This window comes from Bos mutus, chromosome 1 (genome assembly GCF_027580195.1).
Source record: "Bos mutus isolate GX-2022 chromosome 1, NWIPB_WYAK_1.1, whole genome shotgun sequence".
Taxonomy (NCBI): Eukaryota; Metazoa; Chordata; class Mammalia; order Artiodactyla; family Bovidae; genus Bos; species Bos mutus.
The window spans coordinates 109,157,741-109,182,984 of record NC_091617.1 but is presented as its reverse complement, the minus strand read 5'-3'; the positions used below and the strand labels follow the sequence as shown (position 1 = coordinate 109,182,984).

General features: G+C 40.5%; 1 protein-coding gene across 5 annotated transcripts in view; it reads right to left on the bottom strand.

The window, feature by feature from the left end:
- Positions 1–25,244, bottom strand: part of VEPH1 (ventricular zone expressed PH domain containing 1) — a 288,546-nt gene that overhangs the window by 31,260 nt on the left and 232,042 nt on the right. For all 5 annotated transcript variants that reach the window (XM_070374201.1, XM_070374213.1, XM_070374197.1 and 2 more), the window contains exon 12: positions 6,153–6,270. In XM_070374201.1, the coding sequence (XP_070230302.1) occupies positions 6,153–6,270 (118 nt within the window). The remainder of the gene's footprint in view (positions 1–6,152; positions 6,271–25,244) is intronic.

Genomic DNA, 25,244 nt, shown 5'->3' with positions numbered 1-25,244 from the left:
AGTCAAGAGGAGCAGGAGGCAAGGAAACACAGGGTGAACAGTGACGACTCTTCTGGCTTTAAAGAGGAGGCGAGAGAGAGGCAACAGGTGAAGAGAAAGGAAATGTTAAGCCAGTTGAAGGTGTTTAAGAGCCCATGGGAGTTTAAGTTGGAGGAAGAAGAGCTCTTTGAAGAGATCTTAAGTGCTTTAATTTAAAAAAACTATGTAAAAATTCTTTAAATCAATGTCACTGTAAATCTGTACAGTGATAGGGACTGATATATTCACTCTGGTCTGCCTTTCTAAAGCATGCTTCTTCTCCTTGGTATTTTGGCCTGACTCAGCTTAGTCTCTTGGTGTAAAAAGACACATTTCAATGCCTGATGATTTGTTTCTGGAAAACCACAGGGTGACTCATGCTTTGCTGCAAGTATACTTTCACTCTCTCAAGATAAGATTGTTGTTGACCCAATTTGGAAAGGCAGAAGGATTGATAGTGATGCTGGTTGAAAAATAGAAATTAACCCCTGAAGGGTATTAGGCTACTTAGCTTATGTCCCATAGAGGCTCACAGGTTATTAGCAAGTTTACTATGAAGTCTGTGTATACGTGTGTATTGAAACCTTTTGGTCAAATATCAAAATTGGGTATCCACATGGTGTTGAAGTTTTGTACACAGCAACATTTCTTCTCATAAACATTTACTTTGCAAAAGTTGCTATTTCAAGGTTTCAGTTTAGTAAGCTGTTTTATTTTTTTTATTTTTGAGAAAGAATTAGATTTTAAAGTTATGTTTCAAAACAAATCTTATTTCTCCTATTGGCATTCATTACACGATCCATGAATTATTCCATCATCCATTTATATGCCAAGTACTTGTTGAACACTACCGTGTGCCAGATACTGGGTAGGGCGTACAAAGAATAGTAATGTATGGTTCTTCCTCCTCTAGTTTATTGTCTAGTGGAGGAGATTGATGACAACACACTGTGTATACTATAGATGGTGTAGAGAACAAAAGGACAGAGAGGAGGGAATTTATTCTGTTGGGGTGATTTGTCCATGTTTGCCAATGTATATACACATATGTGCGTGTGTGTGTCTATGTGTGAAAGAGAGGGAGAATGTGAGTGTGGGAAAAGCTTAACAGAGAGTCATAGAACAGGCAATGGGAAGAGTGGAAAGGGAAAAGATTTCAGGATAAGGATAGTAACTTATTTGAGGTGCTGAGCAGGTATTTGTTTTGTCATTATGTAATTCAAAGTATCTTTGAAAAATAGGCTGGGGTTTAATTTTACCTGCTGGGTCATTAACAATATATATGTGTGAAGATGTGAAGTTATCCTGCCCAACACTGCACTGGTTTTGGCTCTCCAACTATGTTTAGCATGGAAGACAACATGCCCACATATTGTAGGAGGGAAGGCATCATAAGACAAACCCAGCCACTGTATAAATCCAAAGTGGGTTTTCTTATGTCACCCATAAAGTTCTGTGAAAGTTGGCACTAAAATTAAATGGAAAACTTTCATGTTAATGGGCCCACAAGTCTATTTACGTCCTACTAGCTGAGGCCTCAGAGATGATCTCATTTAGCCCATTTTTATGTTGGCGTCTGGAGTGGAAAGCCATCTAGCCTAGGCTGAAGGTGTTCGGCAAAGGAGAGCCACCTTGCTGGTACCAGCTGATAGTGTTTGGAGAAAATCTTTTGACAGAGGCCCTTCTCACCCTAATAGCATTTTGAAATCATCTCTATTTGCCCCCATGCGATATAATGGACAGGATGTTCTTGTAACACAAACATTTGAAATCAAGTTCTAAAGAGGAATCATGATGGATGGTTGAGGTCTATCTGAAAAAAATTCTTTCATTCTCTTTTATAGCCTAAGGAGACCTCCTACGGACAATCACATTCAGTGTCTCAATATCCAGTGACTAAGACCCAGGCAAGCGCTCAGATCTACAAGTGCCAAAGATGCAAGTGCCAAGACCAGGACGTCCCTGAGTTGCTTTCTGTAGGGTGTAAGAACAAAGGCATCCCGTGTGTCTCAAGAAACAAGAGTGGAAGTGATGATTTAGTTCCTCCTCTTCCTTTAAAAGAATGTGACTGAATAGGCAGCCAGATGTGTTCTAGGACAGTCCAGCTGACTATGTGTTCTAGGACAGTCCAGCTGACTAACTCTTACTGTTAACAGGCACGAGCAGTTCCAGGACACAAGGACTACTGATAGAGGGATTTGTTTGGTTTTCCAGAAATAGATCCTGTTCTGTTCGATCTGTTTGCTCAATCTCTATTCTCTCATTCATGTGGGCTTGATGGGATTGACAATACACACTGGCAGGCAAATCTCTGAGGATTTTTGAGTTATTTCAGGAACTTTCTAACCTTCTACTCTGTGCTTTTATAAAACGATGATCAGAAACTGAATCAGCAATTGGAGGAATTGGAAATAGCTTCTATGTAATCATGTCCTACGTGTAATCAGGACATGATTCCAGCACATTCCCATCCCAAAACCCCTGCTTGTGTTTGAGAGGATCAAGTCATCAGAGAGGTGGCTCACTCCTTGATCTTTCCAATATATTATAATATTATGAAATAATTGTTCTTGCAATTTTCAACATTCCATGCCTTTAACTTGGATTTGCCCTAGAGATTGAAATTTCAGGCTCAAGAATTGACCTGGATTAAAATGCTAAAGTACTTGACCTCTCTCTGTTTCAGTGTCTTAATCTGAAAAATGGACTCAATAATGGTGAAAAAAATGCATGTAAGACAGAGCACATAATTAGCATGATAAATGCTAGCAATTATAATTTCAGGACCTTTATACTTTTCTAGCATTTAGTTTCCTCTGACTTCACACCCAACTGGATAAAATATATATTTTGTTGAATACCAAAACAGTAAACTTGTGTGAATTTCTGTGTGCTGATGGTGGAGCTGATGGGAAGATGATTAGGAGTTGATGGGGTGATGTGACCTCTACTCAAGGAGGGGAATGTCCTTAAAGTGACCATGGAAGCCAGCTGATTTGTTTTCAGTTTCTGAAGTCCCATAGTTTAGTCTATACATTATTAAGAAGGATTTATATTTCAGGATGTCCTTCCTAGAAGTCTAACTGAAATTTTCTAGTTGTCTCATGTTTTGTTCCCCATTTATGGAGACACATTAAAAAAAATACGGGAACAATGAATATTTGAGAACAAGGTACCTTTTGCCAATACCTTAAAAAAAAACCCAAATGCAATTTTTTCAGCCTTTTGTCTTAGACTCCAATTCTCTCTCTTTAGACCTCTTCCTCCTTGAGCCTGACAGGGCACCTGGGCTCTGCAGGAGTGCTAATCAAACCAGAACAGGAATAGTACTTAGGAGCTCAGACAGTCAGGGAAGTAGACTCTGATGTGCACACAATGACTTCTCTCAATGAGCAAAAAAGCACCAATCTCCATTTACCAGACTCAAAATGCACTGGGTATGATATAGTGATATATTTGATATTATTAACACATAATCACAATAGACCTGGAACATTTAATATTCAAGTTGTATTTGACTTTTCTATTTCTAAATATTATTCATCCATTGACTCACTCAACAGGTATTTATTGCATGCTAAAAACAAGGAAGTATGCTAGATTTTTCTATATATGTCTGGCCCTAAATGGATTATGAACCCTTTTAGAGCAGAGACATTGTACCTTTTTCCTGTTTTATCTCAAGGTTTAGCCTGTTGAAGACATTCAACCAACACAGCAAACATGCACTTCATAAATGAAAAATGGGATGCAAGTTCTATGCTGCCTGTGCATAAACAAATAACAAAATATTTATTCCTATGTCTTGATCATCTTTAAACTTATAATTTAAGCAGAATACAAATGCAAATATACTTCCTATGATTAATATATGTCAGCAGTATTATGTCAGACCTTTCACTTGGATTAAACATATAATTTATATGCTATATAAAAATAAGAAAACTAGATCAACTTATAAAAACTTTTCAGGGAGTTTTTGGTGAAAATAGTAACTTAAAATAGGATTTCTCTCAGACCAAAATCCCTTTTCATAAAGCAAAAGGAAATAAGCAAAGAAATCTAAAAGTTTTAGGCGCCGAACATTTTGATTCAATATGTTCTGCTATAAAATATTTGGCCTTGTTTGAATTTTTATTGCTATATGTTCTCAGTCTATATTTAACTGTGAGAAACACAAATACGAACGAGTGAATGTGAAAAATGTTCTTTTTAAGTCATGGCAGTGAATTTGAGAAAACATATATTAAAGGAACACTTTGTGGTTTTAACTTGCAGCCCCTTTCCTGAGCCTCCCTTGGTCAGATATGATTTAATGTTTATTGAACTAAGGACTCAGCTTACTTGGAATGAAATCCTTAAGGGCCCCTCAGAACCACCTCAGATAAGTCCCTTACTTCACCATGATCTCAAATAAGGTTTCTTTTATGCCCTCTTTTTCACAGGTGAAATAAGGTCTAATTAGAAAGTTTCATAATGGGGACATTCAATTCATCAATTCTTTCTTTGCTCAAATTAAGTTTTTAAAAATCAGTGTGTTCACTCTGGCATCAACTCAATCTCAGTCTGTAATCAGCCAACAATCTGTGCCTCATGAAGGCTGCCATCTTAACTGCCAGTTTCTTCCACCCAAACTGTCTCTGTGGGGGTAATACATTCTATTTGGTGCCTCTGCGTGAGGTCCTCAAATTTCCATCTGGCCAAAATAAACACTTTTTTTTCAGTTCAGTCTCAACTTCTTGGCTGAGCAACAGGACAGACTTGCCACAATGCATGATCTTTAAGATGCCCAAAATCCCAGTTCAAGGAATGGGTACAGATGGTATGACCAACAGCTCTCTAGAGGATGGCTCATCTACAAAGTGGTTTGTGTCCAGCAGTGTTTCAACACCATTCTCTTGGTCTACACTTCAGTTCCTGAGCCATGTCAATGTTGAGAACTCTATCACATTGATGGTAAAATATTCCATTCCCAAAGGCAGCCTACCTAACTCTGTGAAGATTAGACTTTTTATCAACCTATGTCCACTGGTTAAACTGGGGCAAGTGTAACCAGGAGATAGCATGGAGACATGGTTAAGTGCATGGGCTCTGGGGTCAGACTGGGTTCAATCCATCCACTGATAACTCATTACCTGTGTGACCTCAGGCAGTTCCCAAATCCCTCTGTGCCTCAGTTGCCCCATCAGTAAGATAGATACGTGCTTCAGTCGTGTCCGACTCTGTGCGACCCCATAGATGGCAGCCCATGAGGCTCCCCCGTCCCTGGGATTCTCCAGGCATGAACACTGGAGTGGGTTGCCATTTCCTTCTCCAATGCATGAAAGTGAAAAGTGAAAGTGAAGTCGCTCAGTCGTGTCTGACTCTTAGCAACCCCATGGACTGTAGCCTACCAGGCTCCTCCGTCCATGGGATTTTCCAGGCGAGAGTACTGGAGTGGGGTGCCATCAGTAAACTGGAGATAATATTAGTACTAGCCTTATGAGATTATTGTGAAGGTTAAATGAGATACTTGACACGTTTAGTGTAGGGCTTGGCACATATTGACTAACAATGATTATTTTTAGGCAAGTCAGTAGACCAAGTTCCTTGTGCAGCATAAAGGAAGGCAAAGGGTAAATAACCAGATATGAAATTATTTCTCAAATAACTCCTTACTCTTTAAGTGTCTCATTTTTCACCCAGCTCAATCATCAAGCAAAAATATTAAGGGAGATGAGGAGGTCTGTGAAACCACTCACTCATTTAAGTGTGGTCTCATTTCTTTGGGGTTCTTGAGAGGATGTTTGTTTTTCTCTAACCCTCAGGGTCACTGGGGTTGAAATGAAGAATGTTATTGGGGTAAGATGGCCAGTATCACTTTCTTGATAGCCATATAGATGTGGGCATTGTTTTCTTGTTCATTTCTGGTTTATGTTTCTCTCTGTTCCAACATCTTCCCTTTTCCTCACTCCCACTTTCGTGAGATACCTTTGTCAGCACAAAGCAGAGGCAGTCAGGCACACCTCTATGCATTATTCCAACTTAGGATGTTTATGCAAGAAGAAAGCCAACCAGGGTGGGGTTCCTGCAACCCTGGCAACCCCAGGGGCACACGTGGTTCTTAGCAGCCAGGGGAGGGTGGGGTCTCTCACCGGTTGCTCTCTCAGGGTTGTTGCACATGAAGCACTGCCACGCTCCTGCTGCTTCACTGAAGCCAAACACGTCGAAGAACCTCACTTCTTCTAGATGGAGCTGAACCTGGTCCAGATCCTGTTTTGGGAACACAAAGCACAAAGAACATAAGTGTGTCTGCCTGCCACGCAGCACTCTGAGACTGGGCAAATGGGATGTGGACGCAGGACAGCCAGGGCTCGGATTCAGTGCTTATGACAAGAAGGGAGCATGGAGAAAACCTCTCATGGCCCATCTTAGAAAAGAGCAGCTAGTTCAAACTCTTCTAAGAGAGTTCTTACTCTTAAACACAGAGGGTGGCCAGCATAGGCCCCAGGGCTGCTCTTTGAGGGAGTGCCAAGTCAGAGCCTGAAGTGGCCCAGAATTTTCATGCATCTAACCACAGCTCAAGAATTTCTAAAAAGCTGGGATATTCGAGTGGCAATGCTGTCGAAACGAATGCTTCTGGGGATTTGTCTTTTATTTACACTTCACATGGAATTGAGAATCAATTATCCATATCAAAAAATTATTTTTATTAGGTTGGCTTCACAGGGGGCTGATGGAAATGTGTAGGGGTGTTTAATCCCTTAGCCCTTGGCTCCAGTTCTGTTTTAGTTTCATACTTTATCTTAAAATTGGATGTAAACTTTGCATTTTCTAGTCCATAATATGGCTGCATTGGTTTTAATGGAAAATAATGCCATAATCTGTAAATTAATTAACTTTTCCCCTCTAAATGGTTGAGTAGAACTGACACACTGAGAAGACCACCCTGTTTTATGTGCCCTATGGCATCCTGCCAAAGTGTTCCTATTTAAGAGGCACAGGAGAGAGGTTCCATTACACTGTAAATGGATGGAAAACTATTAGCCTAACCAAATTAAATAGCTCTACTGTCCTCCTGAGGCTCTCCTATTATGTAAATGACTTGTAGCCTCTGCTATAGGGTGGCCAGAACTGCACTCTTACAAAGTTGCTTTCCTAAGTGGGGTTTATTGTCTTTGCTGGCCTCGCACATGCCCAGTTGACTTATCTGTTTGTCTTCTATTGAGCTGTGATTGTATTTCCTTTCCTCTGGTCCACACTCTCATCTTGTACCCATAGTAACAGCTCTCAGCATGCCCAAGAGCTAGGGGATGGAGGCACTGGTAGCACTGCTTATGGTGGATCTAAAATAGGGAAGACCCTGAAGCTCTCAGGTCTGCTTTTCTTGACACAGGAGACAGGTATGCTGAACTCAGCTCCTTGAGAGCAGAAACACATCTACTGTGTTCACAAGTTGCATTCCCAGCATCTAGTCCAACATCAGGAATGGGTGAACATCACTGGTTTGCAGGCCCTGTGCAAAGTTTCTCAATGAGCTATATGAACAGTATTATGAAAATTTAAAGGGGATTCATTCTGTAGAACATTTACCTTCACTGGGACAAAAACCCAATGAAGGCAGGGACTTTGTTTTATTGGCTGCTATAATGTTAGCACTAAAGACATGCAAGCATTAAATAAATATTTGTGGGATAATGAAAAGCATAAACTGGGACTAGAAATGAGTACCTCTCAGCACCCTTTATTAAGACTGCTATGGTTTGTGCTCTGGAACTGGACATGTTGGCGGCTCACAATGCTGAATACAGCTTTTTGAGTTGTTAACCTTTAATATCATATTTTAGGTATTCCAACAGGCACTGTTTATAAAGAAATGTTTTTAAAGAATGATTTTGAATGTGTTCAATAGAAAAGAAGGCGGTTTTATTAAAAAGCGTATTTCCAAGATAAAGACTGAAGAAGCACCTGGGAATCTTACAGGTTTCAAAGGATGAAATCCATATTAAAATTTATGGGGAAAAAGCAGATGTTCATAAATATCAGTTTCAAAACTGCTAAGTCTCTGAAGTCTATACTTGGCCATTGGTATGCATATCGTTTCTCTCTTTCCCACACAATTAAGGATCAATTTTTCATTCACCACAAGCACTGCTAGCAAACAAAGTACTTAAAATAATACTTCAGGGTTCCTTTATTTGTCCTGTTGTGAGACCAGAAATATCCCAGGTTGTTGCTCATAATTCACATTTGTCTTGGCAAAAAGTTACTTTCAAAGTTTAAGACAGATGGCAAGTAACATCCCAGTCTTCAAGTTCTCAAGTCAAAAGCAAATTTTTTCAGAGGATTTAAGTGTTGTGCAAAGGAGACTGAGTGAAGAAGGTAGATGGTAATTCTATGAACTGCTGAAGTTGGTAGTAACAGTCAACTTTGAATAGACAGACAAACGAAACACAGGTAATTCCAAATATTGGTGGAAAATCAAAGCAAAATAAATCACAAAACAAACAAACACAAGCCATTCAACTAGAGATACCTAAATTTTTGGAATTTTGATTTCTTAAGTGTGATCGAGGTCATTATTTCTCTCTCCTACTTATTTTCTTTACCCTCCTGTGTCCTATAGCTTCCCCAGGCCTTGCCTAGGATTTGTGATGTGCTAAGTGGGCTTCTCTGGTAGTTAAGACCCTAAAGAATCCACCTGCAATGTGGAAGACCTAGGTTCAATCCCTGGGTTTGGAAGATTCCCCTGGAGGAGGGCATGGCAACCCATTCCAGTACTTTTGCCGGGAGAATCTCATGGACAGAGGAGCCTGGTGGGCTACAGTCCATGGGGTCGCAAAGAATCGGACACGACTGAGTGGCTAAGCACAGCACAGCAAGGTGCTTCAGTTGTGTCCGACCAACTCTTTGAGATCCTGTGGACTATAGCCTGCCAAGCTGCTCTGTCCATGGGATTTTCCAGGCAATACAGGAGTGGGTTGCCATTTCCTTCTCCAGGGGATCTTCCCAACCAAGGGATTGAACCCGCATCTCTTATGTCTCCTGCATTGGTAGGTGAGTTCTTTACCGCTGGCGCCACCTGGGAAGCCCAGGATTTGCTATATGGCTTCTTCTTTTTTTTTTTTTAAAGACAAGAGAACCAAAATTGATTTGTTTAAAGAATTGCAACCTTCATTTAAGCAACTAGCCTCTAGAAGAGTAATTTTATATCAAGATAGGGTCATTCCTTGAATATTTCCATTCAATGGCATTGGACACACCCTAGGGTGACCTTTCAATAATTCCCATCTCCTGGTGTTCATCTCTTTGTATAACCCATTTCTCTTAAGTGTGGGAAAGACCTGTAACTTGTTTTTAACCAAGAATATGGCAATGGTGATAGGATATTAATCTCATGATTATATTATTATGTATCCCTGCTCACCCTCTCCCCCAACACACACACACACACAAAACCAATCTTGCCAGCAAATGCATAGAGAAACTCCCCTGCTGGCCTTGAAGAAGAAAGCTGTCATGTTGTGAACTGCCTATGGAGAGGGCCATGTGGCTGGCAATTGTGGGTGGCTGCTAGGACCTAGTGGCAGCCTTCAGACAACAGCCAGTAACAGAGCCAGTCCTTTAGTCCTATGACCCTCCACCAAATTTCTCCCAGCACCCTGAGCAAGCCTGGAAATGGAAAGCTGACCCTTTCCATTCGATGAGAAACACAGCTCCCTGAGTGAGAACACAGCCTGGTCAATACCTTGATTGCAGCCTTGTGAGACCATGAGTGGAGGACCCAGCAACACCACAAGCAGACTCCTGATGTTGTTTTAAGCTGCTAGGTTTGTAGTAATTTGTTATGCAGTTTTGGGCATCAATACCTAGACTACATTGTGAAGAAGAGGAGAAGGTGACACTCTTGGCCAATATTCAATGAAAATGATGCTTCTACTTAGAGGGGTCACATTCTTTCAAGTACACCCCAGATCAGGCCTCAATAAAACTCAAAGGATATTGAAGTCTGTATTATTTCTGTTGACTTAAATAAAAAGATACATAATCATAGTAAACATGCACTAAGAAGGATTTTCTTGATAATCATTGTCTAATTCAAGAGGGATAAAAGCCTATGAAGGGAAAAATGATGTTTCTGAACAGCTGATTAAGCAAATATTTCTCCAGGTTTAGGGAAAGAAAAACTTAACGGGAGTAGGAATTTGGAAAACTATATAAAAAGTCTTTTGTGAAGCTCCCTAGAGGAAAACTACATCAGCCAGTTTGAAAAGATGAGTGGATATTTACAACATCGTTTTGATGACAGTGACAGCATGAGTTAATGCCATGGATTCTGTAAAAGTGCAAAGTGGCCTCTCCATCTTAGAATGTGGTCTATGTACTGGGAGAGGGGATTGGGAAACAATTTTCCAGAAATCAGTGAAAGCATACATCTGGAAGAACTTTGGCTTCTGGCACATTTAAATTCTGTTCTAACAGTATTTTTGCACAGATACAAAACATAGGATTGCCTCATGTGCTCCGTGCACTTATGGTTAATAGGATCAACTCTTGGCACATACTTTAAGCATGTTTTAAGAAATGTAAAGAGTTATTTTTAAAACAATCTTCAATATTTTCACACAATAGTAATGCTTTTTGTCTTTATGGTTATTTCTATTGTACATGTTCTAACTATATGGAGTTTGGGGTGTGAAATAAACTTATTGAGGGAAGAAAATTAATGATTCACCTCTATATTGTTCATCTTATTACTTATGTTGTCCTACATTCTGTAGGCAAACTGTCTTGTAAGAAACACCGTATGTTGAATGAACAAACTAGCAAAAGAGACACTAAAGAATATTTATGCTCTAATTTTAAAAATTTATTTCAATTTCTGAGAAACATCTCTGTTGAATTCAAGTCAAATCCCTTAGTATTAACAGCACCTGTTGTCAGGAACCAAGGATATATAGATGTAAGAGACACAGCCCTGTATGCCAAAGACATAGGGTAATCCACTGGGTTCACAGCACTTCTCACAGAGGGAAACTGGAATGCACCTTTATTCGTGTTTGGATGAGGTTATTATTAATCTTCTGATGTGACTTTTTTGGCTCTCAACTGGATTAAAGCACCTTCACAAGAAGACTGATTTCTACATGGTTTTGTAGTTTCTGAAATTAATTAGTATAGCACTTTGCCTATAGGAGCTATTCAATAAATTTTTCTAAATTTTTGTTAGTTAAGACACATATCAACAGTAGCATTTAGATTTTCAATTTTCATGTCTATTCAGCATGACCACTAAGCCCTTTTAGAAATACTTATTTTAAAAATAAGTATTATTTTTATTATCTCTATGCATATTAAAAGACACTTGGTCCTTGAAGAAAAGCTATGACAAACCTAGACTGTGTATTTATAAAAAGAGACATCAATTTGCCAACAAAGGTCTGTCTAGTCAAAAATGTGGTTTTTCCAGTCATGTATGGATGAGAGTTGGATCATAAACAAGGCTGAGTGTGGAAGAACTGATGCTTTCAAACTGTGGTGTTGGAGAAGACTCTTGAGAATCACCTGGACAGCAAGGAGATCAAACCAGTCAATCCTAAATGAAATCAAACTTGAGTATTGATTGGAAGGACTGATGCTGAAGCTGAAGCTCCAATACTTTGGCCAGCTGATGCAAAGAGCCAACTCATTGGAAGACTCTCTTGCTGGGAAAGATTGAGGGCAGGAGGAGAAGGGAGTGACAGGAGGAGATGGTTGGATGGCATCACCAACTCAATGGACATGAGTTTGAGCAAACTCTGGGAGATAGTGAAGGACAAGGAAGCATGGCATGTAGTACAATGGGTCTCAAAGAGTGGGAGATGACTGAGTGACTGAACAACAACTATGCATATTATAGGAATTCATTTTATCTAATACTATAAAACAAGCTTTTAGAATAAAATGTAGTAACTGAAGGAGAATGCCTGAATCCATCAATATAGCATGTTGACTGCTTGTTTTCAAGACCTTCAGCTTTTCTGGATCTCCAGTTCTCAGGAGGTATTGGCATCAGGAGTCCCTGGGAAAACTGTTACAAACATCAGATACAGGTCTGCCTCTGAAACTTAACCTTATAAGTCTGAGTTTGGGCCTGGTAACGTGCATTTCTAAACAAGCTCTGCAAGTTATTCTGACATGCACTGACTGGGAAATTAATCCTACACCCCTGGGAATAGAGGCAAGGATGGCTGATTCATCTCCATTAATTGATATTTGAGGAATTTGTCCATCTTCATGTGCATATGTTCATACTTTTCCACAATACTTTGGTTTCATATGACAAAATACACAATCTGGTTGCAAGAGTAAAAATTTCATTCCTGATAATCAGAGACTTTTTTATTCCAAATTTTGCAATATGGAAGGAAGAGTTGAGGCATGAATACTGAACTTGTTGGGACCCATTTGAGACTTGGCAGGAGGTTGAATGTGTGGGGAGGGAGGTGTGCAATGTCTGGAAGACAGACTGAGCAGATGCAGCAAGGGTGCTGACCTTGAGGAGCTCACAGCGTGTTCCAGTATTCAACACGGATGTCCCATATGTGCTATGTCCCATCGTCTCTCCTTTTTCCATCCCTGATTAGGAAAAGAATTCTAAGTACACATGAGTATTTGAGGTCAAAGTGGCAAGCTTTTTCCTATTACTATAGATCATGAAACAGACTTGACTTCTTATTTTTTGAATCCCAGAGTGTTGGGAAGAACTGAACTGTTTCCTAGCAAGTAGTGACAGTTCTATGGTTCTGGCTTAAAGTGGCTGGAAGAAAGCATTCATGTTTGATTTATTTAAGAGAGTTTTTTTTTAAAAGAATTCTTTCATTCAAGAACCAATAAATATGATAGGATATTTGTTTTGATTCAAAAAGTCAAATTTTCACACTCATCTAAGGACAGTAAAAGTGATTTTTTTTTTAAACTACAGAAAGGTGGCAGTAAACATGACAGGAGTTTAAATAAAGTAAACTTGTATGGAAAAGTAAATATAAGCATATGGACTGAGTCAAAATAAAGGTGGCACACTGGGTGAAGAGGCTTTGTAAATGTTTGATAAACCCATAATTAATTTATTTAAGGATCCAATTTCTTTTAAACTTTAGTCCGTTAAAGGCAAAGTATCTGTTACCAGAGTGAAAGCAAGTGCAAAAGACTACGACTGTTCAAGTGTCAAGAAAACGTTGGCACATCTAGAGTGTCAGAGCGAACGTAATCACTAGAACTATTATCAACAAAAGCCCACCTTCCCACGGAATCTCCTTTCATACTGGAAAGCAAAAAATTACAGTTATTTACTTTTTTTTCCTAATCAGTGGTTGCCACCTGTATTTAACAACTATGTACTGAGCATCTGGGACTATTATGTATTACTATGTGGTACCAGACCACAGAGGGTGCTGATGTGGAAAAACTCATTGGGCAGGCTTTCTTTTTCCTCATTTGGAATCCATTAGTGAGATAACCGGAGAAGGCAATGGCAACCCACTCCAGTACTCTTGCCTGGAAAATCAAATGGGTGCAGGAGCCTGGTAGGCTGCAGTCCATGGGGTTGCTAAGGGTCGGACACAACTGACTTCACTTTCACTTTTCACTTTCATGCATTGGAGAAGGAAATGGCAACCCACTCCAGTGTTCTTGCCTGGAGAATCCTAGGGATGGGGGAGCCTGGTGGGCTGCTGTCTGTGGGGTCGCACAGAGTCGGACACAACTGAAGTGACTTAGCAGCAGCAGTGAGATAACCATACTCCTCAGCTCTGTATGTTATTTTGTTGGGGCACGAGGTCCTTCTCTTATCTTAATCTTCCTCCTTCAAGGACTTCCTTGGTGGTCCAGTGGCTAAGACTGTGTTTCCAATGCAAGGGACCTGAGTTTGATCCCTGGTCAGGAAACTAGATTCCACATGCCGCAGCTAAGACCCAGTGCAATCAAATAAAAAAATACATTAAAAAAAAATTTCCTCCTTTATCCCTGATACTCTCTCATTCTTAGACCGCCACTCCCTCCTCCACTTTATGTAAGTTCTCCGTCTTGGGAGTTTGATATATGTCTTTGAATAGATATGTATTCCTGAAAAATAGGTAGCAATGTTTAAGGTATTTGACATTTTCACAAACACATTATGCTGTAGACTACATTCTATTTTTCACTTGCTTCACTCAAGATCTCTACATGGTTTGTATGTGTATTTAGTTTGTTGCCTCTACTGCTGCAATGTGATTTCCTAGTACCTCTTCACCATCCACCACATTTTATCTCACCATTCTCCTAGGAATGGGCATCAAGGGAGTCTCTACCTCTGCACCTAGACAGACCATGCAGTAATGAATATTCTCATCATACCTGTCTCCTTGTGGACATGAGCAAGAATTTTTATGAGATAATCATTTAGGAGTGAAATTGCTGGATTACAGGGCATATGTAAGAATACAAAGAAAACGTTTTTATGGTTCTGCACAGCTTGGGCTTTCTGAGAAAATTTTTACTGAAACTTAGGACCTGGGCTAAAAGGACAAGCTTCAGAAGTTAATTCATAACTAATCAGAAAATGAAAGACTATCCAGAGAGACTTATCTTCCCAGATGTATGTGTATGTTCACATTTCAAGGTGGGGATAAGACCCAGGATTTGGAGACATTCTTGGTTTATCAAGCTGGAGACACAAGTCTCACTCTCCACTGGAACGACTTATCTGCATCCCAAAAGGTAAGAGTAAGAACCCAGAATCCTTTCCAAGGAGCAAAGATTTTTCTCTCTTTCTTTCAGAAGAGTGGAGGTGCTGTTCCTCTCCTATATAAGTATCCAGATTCATATTTTCAGGGTTCCTTATCTATAATACCCTGCTGGCTCAGACAGTAAAGAATCTGCCTGCAATGCAGGAGGCCTGAGTTTGATCCCTGGTTTGGGAAGATCCCCTGGAGAAGGAAATGGCAACCCACTGCAGTATTCTTGCCTGGAGAATCCCATGGACAGAGGAGCCTGGTGAGCTACAGTCCATGGAGTTGCAAAGAGTTGGACATGACTTAGCGACTAACATTTTCCTTTCCTTTTACCTATAATGCAGACCCTGCTATGTGTAGGATGACTTTTGGTTTTCATCATGTTGCATGAGGGTAAAAAACTGAGGCAAAGGAGAACCCGTGAGGTTATTTGCTATAAATAATAATCTCTGCTCCACAAACCTTGTTTTCACGAGATATTAAAAAGTTAACGTTATACATATCTTTAATTTCACTGGGTTCTGATAAACTGCTCTTCAGGTTGGCTGTCCAGTTTACATTCCCACCAGCACAGTATGAAGAATTCCTTTTCCACATCACAATGGAAGGTCTTTCTACACTCTGAAGTTTTTCGAGGAATTACCATCCAACAGTCCTTTCTCATGCATGAAATAGGCCATGCTTGTGGTGACCGCAATTATCATGGCTTGATTGCAAAAGGGGCTGGCAACAGTCTCCAGTAACTTCTTAAACCACTGCTTCTTAAACTGTAGGGAAAATCAACCACACTTCTGCAGAAAACACTGTATTTTTCTCCATTTTTACATGCTGCTGTCATCGGAGGCATTCGAGTTTCTGGGAATCAGATCACTCTTTCTAGGTACAATTATTTTAATAGGCTAAATGCATATCAGAGAATGAGATGGTTGGATGGCATCACTGACTCAGCGGACATGAGTCTGACCAAGCTCTGGGAGATGGTGAAGGACAGGGAAGCCTGGTGTGCTGTAGTCCATGGAGTCGCAGAGTCGGACACGACTTAGCAACGGAACAACAACAATGCATATCGACATTTGACCAGGGTCTAGTTTTACTTTAAAAATGATCATTTTGTTGACATGTTTACTACTTGGGGGCTTCCCTTGTGGCTCAGCTGGTAAAGAATCTGCCTGCAATGCAAGAGACCTGGGTTCAATCCCTGGGTTGGGAAGATCCCTTGGAGAAGGGAAAGGCTACCCACTCCAGTATTCTGGCCTAGAGAATTCCACGGACAGTCCATGGAGTCGCAAAGAGTTGGACACGATTGAGTGACTTTCACTTTTACTTTCACTTTACTACTTGGAGCAGTGACGAAAGAGATAAAACTGACTCTATCCTGGACTTAATGAGAAGGCATTGCTTCCCCTGATATGGAAACTTTAGATGTCTCCATTTGCCTTTCAACAGATACAGCACAATGCTAAGCACTGGTGAAGTAGTAGAGATCAAGGCAGCCGTGGTAAGTTGAACTACCCAGTTGAATTATCCCTCAGTAGAGAAAGGGATAAAGCAAACTCTGATTTCTTTACACAATGAAAAATTCCACAGATATTAAAAGGAATGAGCTAGATCTACATGTATGAACAGATATATTTTCAAGACATAAATAACATATTGCAAAAGATAAATGCATATGGTAAAATTCAAAAACAATGTGCTTAGTCGTGTCCGACTCTTTGCAACTCTATGGACTGTAGCCCTCCAGGCTCCTCTGTCCGTGGGATTCTTCCAGCAAGAATACTGGAGCGGATTTCCATTCCCTTCTCCAGAGGATCTTCCTAACCCATGGATCGAACCCTGGTCTCCTGCACTGCAGGTGTCTTCTTTACCATCTGAGGCACCATGGAAATAATACGCACCAACCTCAGGAGAGTATTTGCAGTATTTCCTTTTCATAAAGGAAAATATTTGAAGTAAATATGGAAGGAAATGCAAACATCTCTTCTATCTTGTGGTAGGAATGGATATCATCTTTCTGTGCTTCCCTGAATGTCAGTTATTTCATAACTTAATAAAAAATAAAAGTGAGGCAGAGAACACAGTTCAGTGAATCAAAGAGACTGGCAGGGATTAGAATCTGTGAGGAAGAAAGGTTCTGCATGTGTTGGGGAGATTCCTTGGTGCCCCTCAAATTCCTCATAGAGGGATCTCCTCATCTAGCATGTGTGAGGCTGGCCTTGGTGGTGAAGGTTGTTAAAGGACCATCTATTTCTCCTGATTTTTTGCATCCATTCTTGTTGTGGGGGGCTCCACATGAAAGCTTCTTTTAATCTAGCTCTTCAAACTCAAGAGACAAAGACACGAAATGCAAAGTGCTTGAAACAGGTTCTACTCTTTTGTTTTAGAAAACAAACCAATCTAAATCACTGAATGGCTTAAATGACAGAAGTGAAACTTAGAAATAAGGTTTCTTTTCTGCACAGTGGGATGGTATAAAGAATGCAGGTTTTGGAGCCAGAAGATCTGAGTTTGAGCCCTACTACTGTCATTCACTGGCAATTCTTGGGAAATATCTTAATTTCTAGGCTCTTTCAATGTACTTCTCAGTCTGTACAATGACTGTGATCCTTAAGCTGCTTCCTTCAGCAAGCTGTTGCCACAAATCAATTCAGGGTAATTCCGCTACTTTGTAAACTGTAGAGAAATAATACAAAGTAGTGATAATGATGATGATATGAACAAAGTAAGATAAGCTCCTTTTTATGCATATAAAACAGTGTTTTTTGCCTCTTAGCTAGATAAATATATGTAAATCTTTTTGAAATGAATGGCTTTTAAAAGAAACATTGATGTTAGGTGCCTGAAAAACATATTTCATTTTCTAAAAGCAAGTAACATATTTATCTGTCTGTTTTTGTTAGCTTGTTGTCAAACCTAGGAGTATAGGGTGTAATGAGATGCAAACATAAAAAGATGCAATGCAATGTGAACATCTGAAAGGGGAGGCAGGTAATGACATGTGCGTGTCTGATGGAGCCATAATGAGATGTACAAATAGAAATGCACATAGAAATGTGCCTGGGCAGTAGTGTAATGAGATGCATAAATGATTGGGTGTAAAGATAAAGGCATTTGGGGGGATGTAATGTGTTTTATAAATGGAAGCATTAAATGGGGGAGGGTAGAAAGGGCAGGTTGTGATAAGAAGCAGAGAGAAAGAATGCAGTGCCATGCATGAATGGAGGAACTAATAGTATGTGCATGATGAGGGAGTAATGAGATAAAAATGAAATGGCATAATGAGGTTCACAGATGGAGGGATGTAATAAGCTGTGCAGAAAGGAGGTAATAATGACAAGCATAAAAGGAAGGATTTAATACTATGAATAAAGAAATGGGTGTAAGAAGACGTGAGGACTGAAAGGAGAAACAGAAAAAAAAAAAAAAAGGACCTGGGTGAAGAGATTTGAAATAACAAGATGGCAAATGGAGCACTCTAATGAGACGCTGAGATTAAAGGGTGCAGTGAGGTGTGCCCATTTAGGGAGTAATTAGACACACACACAGGTTTATAATGAGGTATCCGAGCCCTGCTCAGACATAGACCGTAGCACTCAGTTCTTATGAAAGGGGTGAAAATGGAAAAAATGTAAAGCGGAGCCATAAATATATCTAAATTGTTACAAATCCAAAAAGAGAAAACTAAACAGGTGATTTAACCACCGTCTGGAAGTGAATGAAGTCATGGTTTCATAGGCGCTGTTTATGGAGCACTTACTCTGTGCCACTGCTCTGCTGGGTGCTTAACTAACTAAATGCATCATCTCATTTTCCCTTCCTAGCTGCTGTCTATGGGTTGCACAGAGTCAGACACGACTGAAGCGACTTAGCAGCAGCAGCAGCAGCAGCTATCCTATGAGGCGAGTGAATTTTAGGGCGGTTAACCAATTTGCACAGATTCCCAGAGCATGTTGGTGGTAGAGATGTGATTCAAGCCAAGGCAACTGGATTCCAGTTGCCTTTGCCTCTTTTCTGGTGTTGCTGTAAGAGTACATGGTGGGGCGTCCTGCCTCCGAATCTCCTGGATCATGTGTTTAAAATGCAGAGTCCCAGGCCCACCCAGCAAGTACCCCTTGAAAGACCTGTGGAGGCCCCAGGAACCTGCAAGCTCCCAAGCTCCCAAGTCTGAGGCACTGAGGTCTGAGAATTAGTGAAACCAGCCTTGGAATCAGGGTGTTTAGCTCTGGGGAAAAACCACGAAGCAAGGGGCTCATGGGAAGTGTGAGCAGCTGAGTTGGCTACAAGGGGTATTTACCAAGGATTTATCTTGTGCAAGGATTTTTATCAGATCCTGGAATGAAGCATCAAATGATACTTTGGACTGTATTTAGCAGAGGACTTAAAAAAAGGCTCCTTTCCCTCAGACTGGTATCCATTAAGAACACAAAATTATATTGAAAATAGTATAAAAATGCAAAGATGTACTGAAAATAATTAGATGCTAGGAAATATTTGTTTACTGAAATCATAAATATGAAGATTACTCCAGTCTGTGATCTCTAAGGAGAAGAGAGTAATGTGTTAAACTTAAAAGTTTGCCAATCTGCATGCAACTTTACTTAAAAAACAAAGCCAATAGGGCCACTGATTCTTCTTTCTTGATGTATCTAGTGTTAAGGTGTCTAAATTGCTATGATTTTTTTTACATTAAAAAGTCCCAGAATTTAATCTAGAAATGAATCTCAAACTTGGATGACAACTCACATCTTAGTGACACAGCCACTGCTCTAAACATTTTTAGAAGTATGTTTTGGAACTGTTTTTAGAGTGTATTCATGAACTGCACAAGAAAAAGTTTCATTACTTTAGTAGTTTCCCAGCTTTTAACCTGGAAACTATTATTAAGTTTGAGTAGTCTCCTTTTTAAATTGGCTAAAAACTCAACATTTGAAAAACTAAGATCATGGCATCTGGTCCCATCACTTCATGGCAAATAGATGGGGAAAGAGTGGAAAAAATGGCAGATTTTATTTTTGGGGGCTCCAAAATCACTGCAGATGGTGCCTGTAGCCATGAAATTAAAAGACACTTGCTCCTTGGAAGAAAAGCTATGACCAACCTAGATAGCATATTATAAAACAGAGACATCACTTTGCTGACAAAGTTTCGTATAGTGAAAGCCATGGTTTTTCCAGTAGTCATGTACGGATATGAGAGCTAGACCATAAAGAAAGCTGGTCCGCTTGCATCTCCTGCGACTCCTGCATTGTAGGCAGATTCTTTACCACTGAGCCACTGGAGAAGCCCCAAATCTATGGATGTGAGAGCTGGACTATAAAAAAGGCGGAGGGCCAAACAATTGATGCTTTCGAACTGTGATGCTACAGAAGACTCTTGAAAGTCCCTCAGACTTCAAGGAGATGAAACCAGTCAATCTTAAAGGAAATCAACCCTGAATATTCATTGGAAGGACTGATGAAGCTGAAGCTCCAATACTTTGGCCACCTGATGCAAAGAGCTGACTCATTGGAAAAGACCCTGATGCTGGGAAAGATTGAGGCCAGGAGGAGAGGGCGATACAGGAGGAGATGGTTGGATGGCATCACCAACTCAATGGATATAAGTTTGACTCCAGGAGATAGTGAAAGACAGAGAAGCCTAGCGTGCTGCAGTCCACGGTGTCATCAGACACGACTTAGTGACTGAACAAAAACAAGTCTCCTTTTTTAACAGACTGAGGCCTGTATACATTTTTGACTTTTGCAAAAATAAAGCTCATTTTCAAAAGATGAAAGCTTTGTTATTCATTTTGATGAGAGAGGTCTTGCAGAGGAAGTACAGTAAGATAATACTAGTTTCCGTTTATTGACCTCTCACTATGTCTCAATCACTGTTCAAGGATTTTACATGTATTATGTCTCCCAAAACTTACAAAACCCCAGTGAACTGAGTACTGGTGTTTCCTGCACTTTGCAGGTAAAGAAGATAAGGCAGAGAGGACTTAGATAAAATAACTGGCAAGTGCTGGAGCCAGGATTCAAACCCAGATCCTGAGCTTCAAATGACCATGCTTCCACTTTGCTTGGTGCTGTTTTTCCTGCTAGCTCAGCACCCAGTGTCTGTAGGCACAATATCCATGACAGCATCAAGCAGACAAGACAAAGACTGTACACGTGCACTGATTATTTAAGAAAAGAACCTAAACCACTATTGCATTAGAACAGACACTTTGGAGGGACTGCATACCTCTGTCCCCCTAGGAATAGAGTTATTTCGTTAACTATTTTCTGAAGGTTTCTTTTATTTTTTTAATTTCCTTGACTGATGCAGAACATCTGGCTGGCTGTGAAGGAATGCTCACTACAGTAGTAAAGTTGACATGCTTCATTACAGGATAGTCTGGCTTGTGAAACACGAAGGAAACACAATACATGTGATCAGCCATGATTCAAACTAAACCCAGGAAATATTTAGGCTGATTTTAGTTTCTTTAAAAAAAGCTTATGTACGACATAAGCACAGTATATGTGGATGGTGGTTAGGGAGATAGTGATAATGTGTATTAATTAGCCAAGTGTATGGGTCATGATTTTCTAGTTTTTAAATAGTGAATGGAACTGTCACTTAGGTTTAATGTGTTTGCAAAATGGTACAAGTGCTTAATATAATGAGTTGGTATGTATGGAATTGTTTATATAAGGGGCTCAACTGGACTGTTACAACGTACAGCTGTTAAGGGGAAAAAATGAATCCAAATGAAGGTAGAGACAGTATTTAAGGGGGCAAAGTTTAGAATTTGGCTGGATTTCCAAACTCAGTGGTCCTAAGGCATCAATAAAAGTCCTACTTGTAAAAGTTCGAGAGGACGTGTCAGTGCTTAAGGAGTCTGTTTGCCTTCAAGCCTCTCCTCTTATAATTCATCGAGTTAGTCCCACGTGAACTATTACGTGGCTATAGTGGAAGAATGTGAGTCCACTGATACTAGATAAACTGCAATAAAAATTTATCTCATGTTTAAGCTAATACTCTCCCAGTGCTTCCTAGTGTCACAAGCCTTATGCACAGAGCATGGTGTAAACACGGACAGGGTCACTATCAGCCTCATCTGGCCTCTCAGCCACTGTTTGCCGGCCTTCACCTTGGCAAGGAGCTCATGGATGAACTTATGCCCTTGTTTCCAAGAGGAAGAACAGAACACTGGGCTTCCCAGATGGTGCCAGCAGTAAAGAACACACCTGACAAGGCAGAAGACATAAGAGATAGGCGTTTGATCCCTGGGTCAGGAAGATCCCCTGGAGGAGGGTATGGCAACCCACTCCAGTATTCTTGCATGGAAAATCCCATGGACAGAGGAGCCTGGCGGGCTGCAGTCCAAGAGTTGCAGAGAGACACAACTAAAGTGACTTAGCAAGCATGCATGCATGAAAAAAAGAACTGCTTTTTTCTGGGCTCTAAAAGACTATCTTTCTCTCTCTCAAATGGAGTCTCCTAGGTGTAGACTCTTCCTCTTAGCATTTTAAATCTTTTCTTTGGGTCTGCATGTTTACCGTCTGTCTTCTCAAATACAGATCCACCCTACCTTGAAACTTTTCACCATCTCATTAACACTCAACCAAAAGACAAACGTCCAAGGGTGGATGAATTTAGCCACTGAACAGCTGATCACTGCTGGGGAAATCATCTGTCTGTTTTAACTTGAATCTATCATCTCTGAAGCCAAATGGATTTTCTTTGTTGCCAGACGGTCCTGCCATTTTTTCTAGTTAAGATCATGGCTCGTTTCTGTGAGAATTTCATTTGAGATTTTCTCTTTCCCCACATCTCCTACATTCCATTCCTTCTTCCCCAACTCCACTCTCAGTTGATAGCCTCACCACTTATTTCCTTGAAAAAGATGAAAGGCTATAAGAAAGAACTCACTCATCATCCTGGCACCAAATCCACTGACGGGCCTGGGTCTGTGTGCAGCTCCTTTCTCTCTCCTACTCATCTTTCTCACCCTCTCTGTTGCTTCATCCCAACAACTTACAAGTGTGCTCTGGAAGTTTCCATTTGAATCTTCCATTCCATTTCCAGACTTGCTCCATCACCAACTCATGCAGCACCTTACTTTTAAAACAGCTCCCTACATGTTCTATTAATATGCCCCCTTCCTCATTCTTCACTTCTCAATTTTCAACCAACTCCTGTTTGAACCCTGTTCTTAAAACTCCATTAAAACTGCACTAAGTTGCCAATTTGGATGGATGCTTATCTGTACTTACCTTCCTTGATCCGGTTGCCAAATTCCACCCAATTCCCTTTTCTCTCTTTCTTGGACTCTCTCTTGAGATCAGTGACCTCTAAGTTTTCTGTGTTTCTTTTGTTTCTTGGCTGTTCTCTGGACTTCGTCCTGAATAGGATCCTTTTCCTCTCCGTGTTCTCATTCCAGATGGTTTTACTCTTCCCATGGCTTTCATCATCTCTGTGCCAATGATGCCTTCATTTATATTTCTGGCCTAAACCACTTCCCCATTTGCCCACTAAACAATTCCACTGGAACATCTCACAGGCATTTTAAATGTAAGGTGTTCGAAAGTCTCCCCAACCTCTTTACACCTGACTCATTTACCTTCAACATTTATATTAAATGTGTCATTTATTTCTATCCCTCCCAAGATCATCTCAGTTTTAACTACTCTTTTTCTCTCATCTGGATTAGCAATAGTTTCCCTTGTCATCGCCATGATTTTACTTTTGCCCTTTTCTGATCTGATCTAGTCTCCACACAGCACACTGAATGATCTTTCGAAGAAAAGCTGGGTAATATCTGCTGCTCAAAGTTCTTGGGTGACTTCCCACAGACTGCAATAAAATCTAAACTCCTTGCCATAGCTTAGAAGGCCAGTGGTAAAGCCCCCAGACCAACTCTCAACCCATTAATCTTCACTCTCTTTTTATTTACTCAGCTCCCCCCAACCCTTACACTTCTTCCAACGCTGTGGAATGGGAGGAAATTGACTCCCACACATGCACGACCTTTCCTGTTATATAGGAAGGAGAAAACAGAATTTCCATTTTCTTTTTCATTTCTTCCTTTACAATTTCTACTTTTGAGTATACTTTCTAATGGAAATAATGAGTGTAATTTGTTGTTATTGTTGTTTAGTTGCTAAGTCGTGCCTCTTTTGTGACCCCATGAGCTGTAGCCCACCAGGCTCCTCTGTCCATGGGATTTCCCAGGCAAGAATACAGGGGTGGGTTGCCATTTCCTTCTCTCCAGGGGATCTTTCTGACCCAGGGATGACACCCGTCTCCCCTTGGCAGGCCAATTCTTTACCACTGAGCCACCTGAGAAGCCCAATGAATAATTTATAAGTAAATAAAAATAAGCACGGAGGGTGCTTGCTCAAAAATTTTTTCTTTCTTTCTTTAGCTGTGTCGGGTCTCAGTTGTGGCATATGGGATCTTCATTATGTTATGTGGGGTCTTTCGTTGTGGTAGCACAGACTCTCTTGTTTGCAGTGAGTGGGCTTAGTCACTCTAAGGCATGTGGGATCTTAGTTCCCTGACCAGAGATGGATTGAACCTGCATCTACATTGCAAGGTAGATTCTTAACCACTGGACCATGAGGGAAGTCTCTCAAATATATTTTTCTGATGGAATGTGATTTAAACTTGGAGGAGAATGCTCTAATAAGCCAAGGTTTTGGCTTTCTTTTTAAATTCTTCCTCTTTTTTGTGTGTGTTGGTTTGTGATTTTTTTCTTTTTCTTTTTTTTTTTGAATCTTAAAGTCTTTGTGCAAATAGGCTCTCTTTACAAGGACATCTCTGTCACCAGCGCAGAGAAGACTTCCCCGATCATCCATCCAATGCCCTTGTCCTTCATGTCTTCCTTCAGGCATTTATGTTTGTGTAGTACCTACCAGTGTGGAAATTGTGTGTTTGTTTACTTGTGCTTTGCCTGTCTCCACGTGGCAGTGCATGGTTGTTTAGGCTCAGTCTCTGTACAGTGCTTGGCATAGAATAGGCATTTGCAAAAAAATATTTTTAACTAAATGGATGAACCCGAGACATATTTACCATGATATGACTGTGATCTTTCGTCTCTCCCATGTTATTGCTAATGTCATTTCCTACATGGAACCACTTTCCCCTTTCTTTTAAAGCCCAGACCTTGTGTTTTAAAGCCCACCATCTCCCCAACTTTGCATCTGCATCCACATTCCACCCTCAATCTGCCTTCCTGATCCCCTGGCCTGCGGTTTCCTATCAGGACTTGCATTCGCATGGAGTTTACTTGATAATCACTGGATTTACCACTTGCTCTGGCTTCGCAGGCGGCACAGTGATAAAGAACCCACCTGCCAAGGCAGGAGACACTGGTTCAATACCTGGGTCAGGAAGTTCCCCTGGAGGAGTGCATGGCAACTCACTCCAGTGTTCTTGCCTGGAGAATACCATGGACAGGGGAGCCTGGTGGGCTGCAGTCCACAGGGTTACAAAGAGTTGGATAAGACTGAGTGACTGAGCATG